General features: G+C 48.3%; 1 protein-coding gene across 1 annotated transcript in view; it reads right to left on the bottom strand.

Annotated features, from left to right (window-relative positions):
- Positions 1–13,184, bottom strand: part of LOC119448019 (transmembrane protein KIAA1109 homolog) — a 431,927-nt gene that overhangs the window by 312,680 nt on the left and 106,063 nt on the right. The window contains exon 9 of the mRNA XM_049665124.1: positions 4,448–4,795. Within this exon, the coding sequence (XP_049521081.1) occupies positions 4,448–4,795 (348 nt within the window). The remainder of the gene's footprint in view (positions 1–4,447; positions 4,796–13,184) is intronic.

Here is a 13,184-nt window from a genome sequence, read left to right as displayed (position 1 = left end):
ACAAATTTTCTTATGCATTTTACTTCGAGAAATTCAATTATTTCAGTAACACCTGAGCACCACGCAGAGGGCCTGCAGGATATTGGTTCGGGATGATTTTTTCTGACGGAACATGCCGGTGGGAGTGGACGCCGACACGAGATTTTGTGCGCGACACGGGGCCCTTAAAGAGCAGCTAAAGCACTTTTAAATAAAAGTGAGCTTTCAACAAATTATTATTGTTTTTCACCCCCTCAATATTAAAATCATAGTTTAACACACCAGAAGACACAGCTAGTTGCTTTAAGTTAGCAGAAACAAGCCGTAGCGTCTACGGGAGACACCGCAGGTCGTTTAACTGGCTCTAATGACGAAGACGATCATGACATCATCTTGGGTATTGGCGAGGAGTGTGATTTGAATAGAGCTTTCACGTGACCCTTGTATTGACATCATCCTCGCACCCAGTCTTTTGTTGCTACGCTCGGCGCGCGACAGGGGCGGAGCTTAAACGAAAATTTCAACTGTGATTGCGGTGCCACTACGAACATAATCGAGAAAATAATGACAGGAGTTGAATTTGTGGGGATGTGCGACTCTCACGCGTCCCCTGATGTTGTTTTCCCCACATAGCTCGCGTCTCCTGTAATCCGGCTTCTCCGCATGGCTAAGCGTCGGCGGCGGTCGTGGTGGTTGCGGCGCATTGCGAGAGATACCGAGAGTGTCGCGATGATAACGCCACCGAATGGCGGGGTGACTTGGGAGCGAAAGGTTGAAAGCGCTTCCTCTTCGGGTTGGGATCGGTGAGCGATGCGGATGTCCCGCGCGTGCGCCAATCCACGCTTTGCGAGACCGTCTCGCGTGGCTAGGGCACCGGTATGGACGAACACGGATTGTTTGAACGCGCCACCGTTCGCGTGACCGTGCACGTGAACGACTAGCCGATGGTGTCAAAGCATGGGGTGAGCATATTCGCTCGCTATCCGGTCGCGGTGAATCGGACTTCCTTGATTTGACGCGCGCCCATGTGAATGTTCCATGCGCAGTAATTTGGCTAGCTTGCAATAGTGTATGAAAGGCGCAAAAAATGCCCTTTTGATTGTTTACACTACTCCGTTGTCGTTCCTTTGTGCCAAGAGCATGTGTGACCCCACATCTGGCTGCCCAACGTGGACCTCTTGGGCCATCGGACGATAATTTTAACAGTTTTGCTCGGTTCAAGACAACCTTTGTTTCAACCGAAGCGTAGTCCTAGCATGGATTTTGATCGCTAGCGTAAGTGGTGTGCTTTCTTAAGTGAGGCGATGGTTGCTGTAGCGTGTTTGAACTTTTCAACATGCTAAGCCTTTTTGAGAGTGTTTTGTTGAAGCACACTTGTCGGTACGAGAGCCACGTGGTCTGCATCCTGGGAGAGTGAGGCCTAGCGCTTGCGGAGCATTGGCAAGCCTGAAGCGAGTGAGTATGGAAGCCTCGTGGGTGGTCCGAATTTCTTTTGTAAATAGTTTCTTCTATCTCTTTGACTTCGGAAGTCGTGGCTCAGGGAGCCGGGTGGCCGCGGGCCACGGGTGCCGCTACGGGCTGTCTGGTATTGCGGCCTGGCACCGGGCGTTCCGACATCGTCTGGGACGGTGGGCGCCGTCAACTCGGATGCTGTGTGCACCGAGCTGGGTAGGACCACCTCACAGAGCTAACGTCTCCTCGCGGCTGCCTGTTGTGCCCATTTTGGGTGATGTTTTTTTGGGGGGGGGATGCCAGATGTCAAAGTAGCGACGCATTATGCTTAGGCTTTACAAAGCTGCCTGTCGCATGTTGAGGGACACAACCTGGTGGACCGTGGTGTTGAGGTGTCGCACTTTGTTTCCCGCATTTTAGTTAGCCTCGCACGAATTGAAATTCTTGTTCGACTCAAGAATGTAAGCTTTGTTCACGTGAACTTAGCATCTGAAATGCCGCACGAAATTTTGCTAGCTGAATTGAACATCGTACAACGTGGGCGATGCGTATGCCAAATTCCTCTCCCTTGCACTAATTTAGTGTTTGTCGAGTGCGTGGATCGAGTGTACACAGCATGAGTGGAGTCACCCCTGGTTTGCTGTCACCTGCACATCGTCAGCGCTGCTGCCCCGGACTACAATCGAGCTACCCCAGGCGATGCAGATGCCTGTGGCCAATTCAGCACAGCGATTTCGGCGGCCGCTTGTGTCCGGCTCGCAACCCTCGGCTGCTGGGAAAAGAGCCGGCAGTCACCAACAACTGCTGCGGCTCTCGCCAGCAGGGCGCGTCTGCGTGTGTGACGTTTGCTCGTGCAGACTTCTGCATCGCCGTTTCCGGTGTCCTGGGCTGGAGTCGTGCCATCGATCCTGCAGAGGTGGTGCTGCGACCAACGGAAGTCAGCGGTGAACCCCAATGACAATGTCGGCTCGCATGTTGTGGATGTCGCAATGCTAATGCCACCGAACGGCGGGGTGACTTGGGAGCGAAAGGTCGAAGGTGCTTCCTCTTCGGGTTGGGATCGGTGAGCAATGCCGACGTCCCGCGCGTGCGCCGATCCACGCTTCACGAGACCGTCTCGCATGGCTAGGGCACCAGTATGGACGAACATGGATCGTTCAAACGCGCCACTGTTCGCATGACCGTACACGTGAACGACTAGGCGATGGTGTCATAGTATGGGGCTAACATATTCGCTCACTATCCGGTCGCGGTGAGTCCGACTTCCTTGATTTGTCGAGCGCCCATGTGAATGTTCTATGCGTAGTAATTCGGCTAGCGTGCATTAGTGCCTGAAAGGCGCAATAAATGCCCTTCTGATTGTTTACACTAGTGTGTTGTCGTTCCTTTGTCTCAAGAGCATGTGTGACCCCACAAATTATAGTGCATCAGCCTTCCAAACCACCGTAAATCTTTTAATTCTAAAACCTCTTCTGCCTCCTTTTAATGCTTTCGCATTAAAATGGTTTCACAGGTTGGCAGTACCGGCACAGTGGGATATCAGCGCAGGAAATAGGAGAGGCTTAGCAACTCGTGAGTACTTGCAACCGCCGTCACTACTGATACCAGCTGTGATCAGTACTGGCATATTAATTTGTTGTTTCCTTTAATAAGAGTGCATCATACTCTACATCTTGATTCCTAGGTACTGTGGGAAAGCTGACATGATTGGTGGCATCAGAGCCAACTGTGGACGAAGAAGACGAGGGACGTGCGAGCTATGGCGCAAGGGCCGCGCGAGCTGCTGCTGGGCGCCATTGGGCACAGCCTTCGGAGATTGGAGCCTGCTGGCATGGACTGCAGGATCGAGTTGTTTCCCACATTACCTAAGTTACTGATAGTTTGCAACATCCTTGTTAAGCAAAATTAGTAGACTCACTGGCATGTACAGCACTGTGTTTTCTAGCACAGAATTTGTTAAGCATTAAACTTTGTGATAAATTTTCTTATATTCGACTGAATATTTGGATTTCTTTCTTAATTCGATTTGATGTTCGATTTGAAATCGACTATTCCGTATTCGTACACCCCTACTTTCTAGACTTACTAGTTTTTACTGTGGGCAACTCAATTGTGATGTTTAAACATGATAAAGAAACTTGCTGATAAAGAGGGGTGTGCAAATATTTGAAATTTCACATACAAATCCAATAGTTATTACCATTCAATTCACAATATTCTATATGAGAGTTCTCTATTCAAAGTTGGTGAATATTCGTTGTGTTTGGATACTAAGGGACAGAAGAGTTTTTGAAGTCAACAGGTGGAAATACTGATGCAGTTGGACAGTCTCGTGAATGCTTCTGCCACAGGAGAACAACAGTTGTTGTGCAGGCACACAAGTTTGCGAGCGAACGCATGGAGGAAATAATTTATGCTTTTCAGTTCATAATGACACATGTCCCGCCTTAAGCAGCTTACGAATTTCCTCTCTATATTTAGGCAAATGAACTTATTATTAGGGCAATCCCTTTAAAACTGTGTGGTACTGTATGGCAATGCTTTCAATGAGCACAACAATTCTACATGTACTAGCAGAAGTGCTTTTTCTTTGTTGAATTACTGTCATTGTCATAGTGAAACAGATAGTCATATTTCCTTTGTTCTCATTTACAAGCTTACTAGGTGGGGTGATGAAGTTAGGAAATTTGCAGGCGCAAGTTGGAATCAGCTAGCGCAAGACAGGGGTAATTGGAGATCGCAGGGAGAGGCCTTCGTCCTGCAGTGGACAGAAAGATAGGCTGATGATAATGATGATGTAACAAATAACGTAAATAAGCCATGTGTGGCTAAACAGGCTACATGGTAGTATTTATATTTTACATTGTTGATAAGTGATAAAAATATTCAATACCTCATTCACTATCTGAAGCCTTTCTTTAAATATTCATATTCAATTTGAAAATTTCGCTATTCACACACCCTTACTAATAAATGTATCTGCATATTCAATATTCACACAGTCTAAAGTCCTCACCAGGGTTCTCTCTTCCATGGGTGGCCGCTGAGCTGTGCGCCCCGGAGCACTGCGGCGTAGTTCCTGTAGAGTGGTGGACAGCTGCTTGCTTGAGCGAGTGACCATGCTGTGAAGCACCACGGGGTGCTGCGGTATGTCAATGTGCACGGCCCCCACTGACATCAGGGCCGCATGCCGTGCCGTTGGACCCCAGCCACGGCTGGAGCCTAGTGCCTGTGATGTGCCAACAGCCATGGTGACCACCATTTGGTGGTTCGGAGGCTGGCCCTCTAGCAGGACCACACTCGCTGGTCCAAGGCGACCGGTTGCAGATGACTCACTCTGGCGACTTCCGTCACGAAGCGTTTCCTGCCAGAAATCATGTCTAGAGATATAACTTAGCAATTTCAACCAGGACAATTGGTAGCTTTGCATGAAAGCACAGCTTAAACCTATACAGAATCACAAAAAGAGGGAGACTAACAAGTTTGTGACACACAATCAAGTTCGAAAACAACTTCTGCGTAATGCTGCCACAATGCCCAAATCGTGTTGCGCTATGGCGCCGCAGCGAAATGGACTAACGCAATCCGCGCACTCCTGGTCTGTTTGAGCGGGAAGCAGCAGGAAGTAATTTAAGGTCCTACTGTTCTACGGTGACCGTGAAGAAAAAAGAGAGGGAAAGCGGCGGCTTGCGCACGTGTAGTTCGAAAGCGACGTCTGCAGGCTGCCGCCCGAATGCCCAAATCGTGTTGTGTTATGGCGCTGCAGCGAAATGGACGAACGTAATCCCCACACTGCTGGTCTGTTTGGGCGGGAACAGCTGCAAGTGTTTTATGGTCCTGCAGCTCTATGGTGCCTTCGGAGAAAAAATAGAAGGAAAACGGCGTTTTACATGCATGAAGCTTGTGGGGTCTTAAGGGCCGTTTATAGTCCGACGTAACGTGAGTGCGCGCACACACGCTACGTCACGCTGGCGAAAATGAACCACTCTATAATCGAGCGCACCGACGCAGCCAACGTAACCGGCGGCTTCGACGCGCCCAGACGGGCCCGGCGCTGAATTGGCTCCTGACTCATTCGCGCGTTGGTCGCGCCGACTGTGCCAACCCAGAATGCATTTCGCGCGAAGAAATAAAGGCGCCCACGCCGCTTCGCCGACGGTTGCAGACAGCCGTTCAAAGCGGCGCACGGGCTTGGGATCATTCTGCGCATGCTCCGAAGATAACAGCCGACAGCGCGCGCGTCAGAGTATAGAAGAGATGGCGTTTTGGCTGGCGCAGCGCAACTGGCGTAGCGTGGCTGGCCGCGAACGACGCTGGCCCGCGCTCCGATACGGGCCTTTAGGGTTAGGGTTAGAGCTTAGCGAGCCACAGGGTCGTGTAAACCGTTTCCTCTAGCGCGCTGCTGTGCACGCACTCAGGTCGCAAAGGGGCTACCGAGCGCTACACACGCAAGAAAACAGTATTGCCCTGACTTCACAGAAACCGTTTATTGTCTCTGGTGGCACCCAACACTACACAAACACCTGGTCCTGGGCGGCGTCAGAACCAAAGGGCTCCCGCGCCAAACGAGAAAATACCGACAGGGAAATACAGGGAATACAGACAGCGACATGCCGCTAGCACGTCGCTGGGAGAGAAAAGGCTCCAGCCAGGACACGCACGCCGCTAGGAAAAGTCCCAGCGGCTATGCTACTTGCAATAGCCAACGGGCCAACTTGCGAGCGCTCGGGCAATCTCCTTCGGCTTGGGCCGCCAATAAGTGCAGTTCAGCGTGGTACGAATCCTTGCGAGCACTAGGCATCGCTCTTCAGCTTAGCATCCGGAAAGGATCAACACAAAGTACGTGCTCACCGCATGGGCAAAGGCACTGTGCGCGAGCTCAGGTTCTAGACACATAGGTGTCGGCGGACGAGAGGAAAGTATTTCTGTACCCAGTGCTGTCCTGGAAGTAAGGGACCCGCGCTCCACTGTTGCGTGCGTGCGGCAGTGTACTGCATGCAACTATTTCCACCCACTAACGGAATTTGAGAAAATGCGTTTTTTCTGTAGGTATGAATACCGTAGCGGCACATTTCCCGCAACGGCATGCAACGCCCTGCTGGTGGGGAATTTTCACACTGACCACTTAAGTTAAGCGGTCCATAGCTTTGTTCTTTGCCCCGGAGATGAAAAAAAAATAAAAAAATAAAATGGGGCAAACCCGCACCACCAGAGAGGTATGGCAGGTATAAGGCCAATAGGAAATAAATGAAAAGGAGTTACCGAAGCAACCCAAATGGAAATTTAAAGAAAGCCAATTAAAAATTAAAAAAAAGGTCTCGGAGACAAAGCAGGCAATTATGAAAGGCGAAGTGCCTGCGCTCAGTGATTACATGGTAAAAAGGGCCGAATGCAGAAAACCAAACAAGCTCCTGGAAGGAGAATAAAAAAAAAATCCCCGGCAGTGATCCACGGAAACCGCCCGACCCCATTTATTAAGACGCATTAAAATGCCACGTGTTAGGCAGCGCCTCGCTGATGCCAGGAACCAAGCAGAAGGCGGCCAGTTGATGGTGGGCAGCTCAGCGGCACACGGGTGGCTGCAGGACGAAATAGAAAAAGAAGAAAGAAAAAGACAGAACAAAAGGGAAAGACCAAGGCAAAACGCAAGGAATATAACAGACAGGAAAAGAAAGCACAGGGAGAGGGTAGAAAGGGGGAGCAGTAAACGATGACAATGACGCATGCAGCTTGAGGCATCGGCCACGGGGTTCCCCCGCCATAGTTGGCATAAACAGTGGTGATGGCCAGAAACAAACATGCAAAATTAATATGTGAAAACATGAAGATGATAGGGAAAAAAATTAAAAGGCGTCAGGCAAAACAGCTGGAGCGGGAGGCAAGGTGGGGACTGACCGCGCTATAAGAATGGAAAGGCGGGTAAGCAATGCGCGGGTTTTCCTCGAGCGCAGTAACAGTGGGTAAGTAGGAGGAGTGATGGAAGCAACCCGAACTGCAGTACGCAATTGACCAACAATCTGTGCGGTGTTAGGACAAGCCAGCAAGTAGTGAGATATGTCCTCACACGGCGTCCCACACGCGCGCAGATTGTTGGCGTGCAGATGAAAACGGAATAAGTAGGGCACAAAATGCCCGTGACCCGTGAGGAGATGTACTAGCGAACGGCGAGGAGGACACCACTCAGGAATAGCGTGAACACTGGGGAGCCATTGATACAGAGATGTGCCGGCGCCCTCGCGTTGCCAGACGCCTTGCCACACGAACGTAATGACAGACAAACTTCCCGCAAAAGACCCGTGGTGGCTGCTGATGAAGCAGCGGAATCCGCGAGCTCGTTTCCGAGGACGCCGCGGTGACCCGGGACGTGGTATAGGTAGACATGGCGCCCAGCAATGCTCTGCGACGTTAACGTTCGCTTGCAGTATACAATACGAGCGTCAACGTCACGGATGGATGAGAGGGCAAGGAGTAAAGAACCATAGCCATTGCCAGGTCCATAGCCGCCCACCACTGTAGCTCAGTACAGAGAAGGTGCCAAGGGTTTCGCTAGACCTAACCAGCTTCAAAGCGTAGCGTAGCATATGGCACTTCAAAAACCACTGCCAATGATTGCAAAATGCATTGTATTGAAAACGCTTTATTTCTCATCTCATCAACCAACCCAACATCAACCAGCCAGCGTTGCCGTGCCGGCAGTGCTGGCTGGTCGTGTTAAAATTGCTGTTATGCGGGTGTATGTATGCTCTAGTGCAGGAATACTGCCGTTTGTCAGTACCAGCACCTGGAGAACGCAGGACGATGAAGTGCCACATGGCTGTACAACTACCACATAAACCCGTTTATCTAGAGCTGTTTATTTTAATTTCACTGTTTATATAGTTTTTGCGATAGCCAATGGGTTAGATGGCGGTATATACCAAGTTCCGCCATTTCACGACATACCGCGACCTAATTTTGGATAGAATTTTGGACAGAACAGACTTTGGATATAACGGACCTTTTTCGCTGAATTATCACAATATGTTGAATAACGAGCGTCGATTTTACCCCCATGACTAGGCAATAATTGCACTCTCTTCGCACATCTCAACTCTTATTGACCTTCCACATAAACTCGGAACTATGTCGTGCTAAACAAAATTCAGTCAGCTGTCATTCATCCAGTATAGTTCAGAGGCTTAGAACCAGCTTCCTGGCTCGGCAGCGTCAATCGCTAATCACTGACAATTTTAATTTTGCACAGCTTTAGTAAATATTGCACACATAGAAATTTCACTATGCTTGCACATTTTACTAAAGCTGCCAAGATATGTGTTGTATTTCATCATGGACTTAGAAGGTACCTGAAATTATTTATCTTTATATTGCACATCTTGATTTGCTGCATTTAGCTAAAATTTAATTGCCAGAAACTTACCATGATGTGCACACTTCATTGCTTTCTTTTTTTTCCCCTAACCCACTCCCCTCTGTAATGCCACTGGCCCCGAGGGTACAATAAATAAATAAATAAATAAATAAATAAATAAATAAATAAATAAATAAATAAATAAATAAATAATATACACATAAACAAAGTGAACATAAAACTCGATCTTGTTTTGTTTTTTTTTCCCCCCACCAATATCAGCATGTACACTTATAATGAATATAGGATAGAGTCGAAAGTCAATGTAACACAGATATAACAAATTATCTGCTATAACAAAGTAAGTCTAAAATTACCATGCTTTATTTCAATGGAGTACAGTTAAGCCTTGATATAACAACCTTCACCATAAACAAAATTGATGTAACGAAATACTTAATCTTTCATAACTTGATGTCCCATCCTGTGCATGGCGCATCATAGCCTTAGTTGCTTTTGTGCCACAAAACCTTACATAACTATAACTTGATGTCCATAGAAAACCATGTACGTACCTTTAACCTCAATATAACAAAGTGTGTTTATCCGTGATTTCATAGTAACGAAATTAAAATCCAAAGAAAGGCTTGACGGGGTCTGTGCCCGATAATAGCACTTTGACAGGGGCAACAGGAAACGTTCATATGTGACAAGATTACAATGCCAAAACTATATATCTGAAAAATAAAACTAAAAGTGTTGAAATTAACATTAAAAAGGAAATACTTTCCTTTTCTGCACGACATAAAAATTTATCAAAACACGGGCCCCTTAACATTAAAAGAGGCTTGTTCACTCAAACAGGTGTGCCTTTGAGAGGGGGACAGACAAAGGTGGAGAAACTGAATAGAACTGTTCTGAGAAAGTTGGCACAAAGCACTCTTTAATAATTGGTGTTAGAACTTGCTCAAGTGCATGCGGCCGTTTGCTGCTCTATTAAAACTAGTTGAGACATATTTTATTATTCTTGGCCTAAACAGCGTGGTAGCTGGCAGACCCTGAGGTGGTCCACCACATGGTGCCAAGAAACTTGGCACCTCCAAGAGAATGTGGCCTTCTTTTTTTTCCTTCACTCATTCTGAGTTGTTCTATTGCCAAGGATGCGTCACAGAGTACCAACTCGCTGAAATCTCTACCCCTGTGAGCTCAAGTAGCTCTTTTGCAGTGAACAAAAGGAAAGCGTGAGCTGCTGCTGGAGGAGATGGTTGAAGGCACAACATTGTGCGAAGCATGCCTAGTGTCCACCTATCCAATGCTATTCATATATCATTGCTCGTTCTGAATAGATATGTCCACTGGGTTTTGCTGCAGTAGCTCTATGTTCACTGCAAGATTACATATTGGCAGCAAAGTGGTGTGCTATATTATGCGAGGCGACAGTTAATGTGGCCCTGAGGGCTCACTAAGCCCGTACTGACGGTGGTCGGTATTCTTGAGTGTTATGAGACCCCCCCAAAAGGTGTACTTCAGAATGTTCAATATGTTTCTGCGCCTGCATTCAGTGTTTTTCCTTTTAGGGAATATGTGCACTGCCTTGAGAGTTCATCAATGTGCAGGGCGGAAGGTTTCCGTGGCTGCGTGCATTCACTCATTGGATCCACATGCTATTGTTTATTTTTTTTTATTATCTTTGTGAAATCTTTTTATCGGTGAGCACTACACACTTGATGCCAGCTGCAATGAGACTTCCTGATGCTATATAATACAGTCGATTTCAGTTAACTCAACTCTGACAGGACGGGCAAAATTGATCTAATTATCCGACGGGTCAAATTAAACAATATGCAGAAGGAATGACAAAACATACAACCGATTCATTTGCCAGTATTTTCATGATTGTAGCCATACCCCCAAATCAAATGCGTGCCCACTTTCTATGCATTCAAAGTAGAAAACTAGAGTAGAAATGACATAAAAGCTCAAGAAAAAGTAGGAGTCTAATACTTACCCTATTTTTTTTGCAAAAGAAAATGGACAAGTGTTTAATATACGTTGCACAATGGTGGTTGGTTTCCTTAAGTAAAGTTTGCCGCGCAGTTTCTTATAGTCAGCCTCACTGCAATACAGCCATGTTATGCGGTAAAGCATATGAACGCCGCCAACGCGGTTTTAGTTTCGTATTCGATTGCACTATACGCAGGCAATTTCCGGCCCAGTTCCCTGGAAAAAAAAAAATATGAAAGACACCATAGGGGTCAGGCGCGTGCATGCGGGCTGGTCAAGTTTGAACTACAGTTAAACCTGGATATAACGAAATTGACAAATTCCCAAAAAACTTCATTATAAAGAGGATTTCGTTATATGCAGGTTCGGCACGCAAATTTGAAAAAGAAACGCTTACTGTATTTACTCGATTCTAACGCGCCCTCAATTGTAACGCGCACCTGTTTTCCGTTTTCGGACAAGCACTCATCCTTGGAATATCACACCAGGTACCGGATGCGTGGACGCGTGTCGTTTTGCACAAGCGCGAGGTATCGGAAAGGAAGAGCGAGCGTCACGATGGCGTCGTAGCGTCGTATAGTGTTACAGTAGAATCCCGCTGTTACGTTCCCGGGGGCTGCGTTTTCCCGGCTGTTACGTCGTTTTCGGCGGGTCCCAGCACAGCTCCCATAGAACCCAATGCATTGGTAACCCCGGTGTTGCGTCGCAACTGTGGGACCGTTCCCGCATCATACGTTGCGAACTGCGACACCACACCAGCCCGAGCGGCCATTTTGACTTTTCATGTCGCTTGGCTTGGTGGCTTGACGATGGCATTGGCTGCCCAAAGTGCCGGGGGTGACAACTATGACGTATTTTCGGTTTCCGCTAGCAAAAGTATGACCCTTGAGATCCATATTTGCTATATAAAGATGGTGTCTATGACGCGATGTGGCCCTAAAATTGGTTTTGGCTCATAGATATTCCGTATAAAGTCCAAGGGCGATAACGCAGTTGCCGCGTGCCGTATGCTGTATGTGCGAGTGAAAACGTGTGAGGGGAGCCGACGACCGCGTCTAAATCTCACGCGCAAGAAAAGCAGGTAGGAAGCACGCCTTCTTCCGTTGCGCTCGAGGCACTGGAGAAGTAGCCAGAGGGGAGGGATAGCAGGGTGGCGTTGTACCATACTCTGGCATCAACTGCGTACTGAGCGGCGGCGCGCGGTCGCGCGGGCCGTATCTTGAAAGCGATCTGCGTTGGGGCAAAGTCCAGCAGTGTAGGTGCGTCTGCGGCTCGTAGCTTTGTACGTGCTGTGTGTTCTCGGCGCTCAGTTTGCATTGAAGCGATAGACAGCAGCACGAAGGTCACTTCGCTCACTTCTCTAGCGGTGCTTCCACACGCTGCTAGCGTTTGACAGCGCGTATCCGCGCTCATCGAGTGTGATGTGTCACAGCGTGTACCAGTGCGTCGGCAACATCAACTGGAAAAGGAGAGTGCCGGCTTGGCGGGCTAGGCCAGCTGCAACAAGCGGCAGGATCAGGTTTGAACGAAGGGAGGGGGAAAGGTCACGCCCGCGGCGGCAAGATCGCGGTCGAAGGATGCAGGTCCGCCTCACACACGCACACGTGCGCTGTCTTCGCATTCCGTCGTGGCGGAGAAGGTGCTTCCGGTTGCTGCTCGCGCAAAAATGAGAAAATTTGGCGCAAAATCTCTAGATTGTCGGAGGGCAAAATTCATTATATCGAGGGGGTCTCCCGCTGCCACTTCGTTACGTAGAGGTCTCAAATACATGTGCTTCTATGGAGTAACGGCGGGGAATAGAAAAACTTCGTTATATCCAGGAATTCGTTATATGGAGGTTCGTTATAAGCAGGTTTAATTGTATCCGGCAAAGGTCAATTTTAGGATTGAAATTACGAAAGCTTAGGCCCATAGAAATGCTTGGCCGCGGGCAGCAGCGCTGACGATGTGCAGGTGACAGCAAACCAGGGGTGACTCCACTCACGCTGCGTACACTCAACGCACTCGACCAACACTAAAGTAGTGCTAGGGAGAGGAATTCGGCATACGCATCGCCCACGTGGTACAATGTTCAATTCGACTAGCAAAATTTCAGATGGCATTTCAGATGCTAAGTTCACGTGAACAAAGCTAGCCTTCTTGAGTCGAACGAGTAATTTCAATTCGTGCGAGGCTAACTAGAATGAGGGAAGCAAAGTGCGACACCTCAACACAACGGTCCACCAGGTTGTGTCCCTCCACGTGCGACAGGCGGCTTTGTTAAGCCTTAGGCCTAATGCGTCGCTACTTTGACAACAACCGGCATCCAAAAGAAAAAAACATCACCCAAAATGGGCACAACTGGCAGCTGCGAGGAGACGTTAGCTCTGTGAGGTGGTCCTAACCAGCTCGGTGCACACAG

The sequence above is a fragment of the Dermacentor silvarum genome, chromosome 4 (genome assembly GCF_013339745.2).
Source record: "Dermacentor silvarum isolate Dsil-2018 chromosome 4, BIME_Dsil_1.4, whole genome shotgun sequence".
NCBI lineage: Eukaryota > Metazoa > Arthropoda > Arachnida > Ixodida > Ixodidae > Dermacentor > Dermacentor silvarum.
Note: the sequence above shows the minus strand (reverse complement) of the source record. Positions and strands in the feature narration are given on the sequence as shown.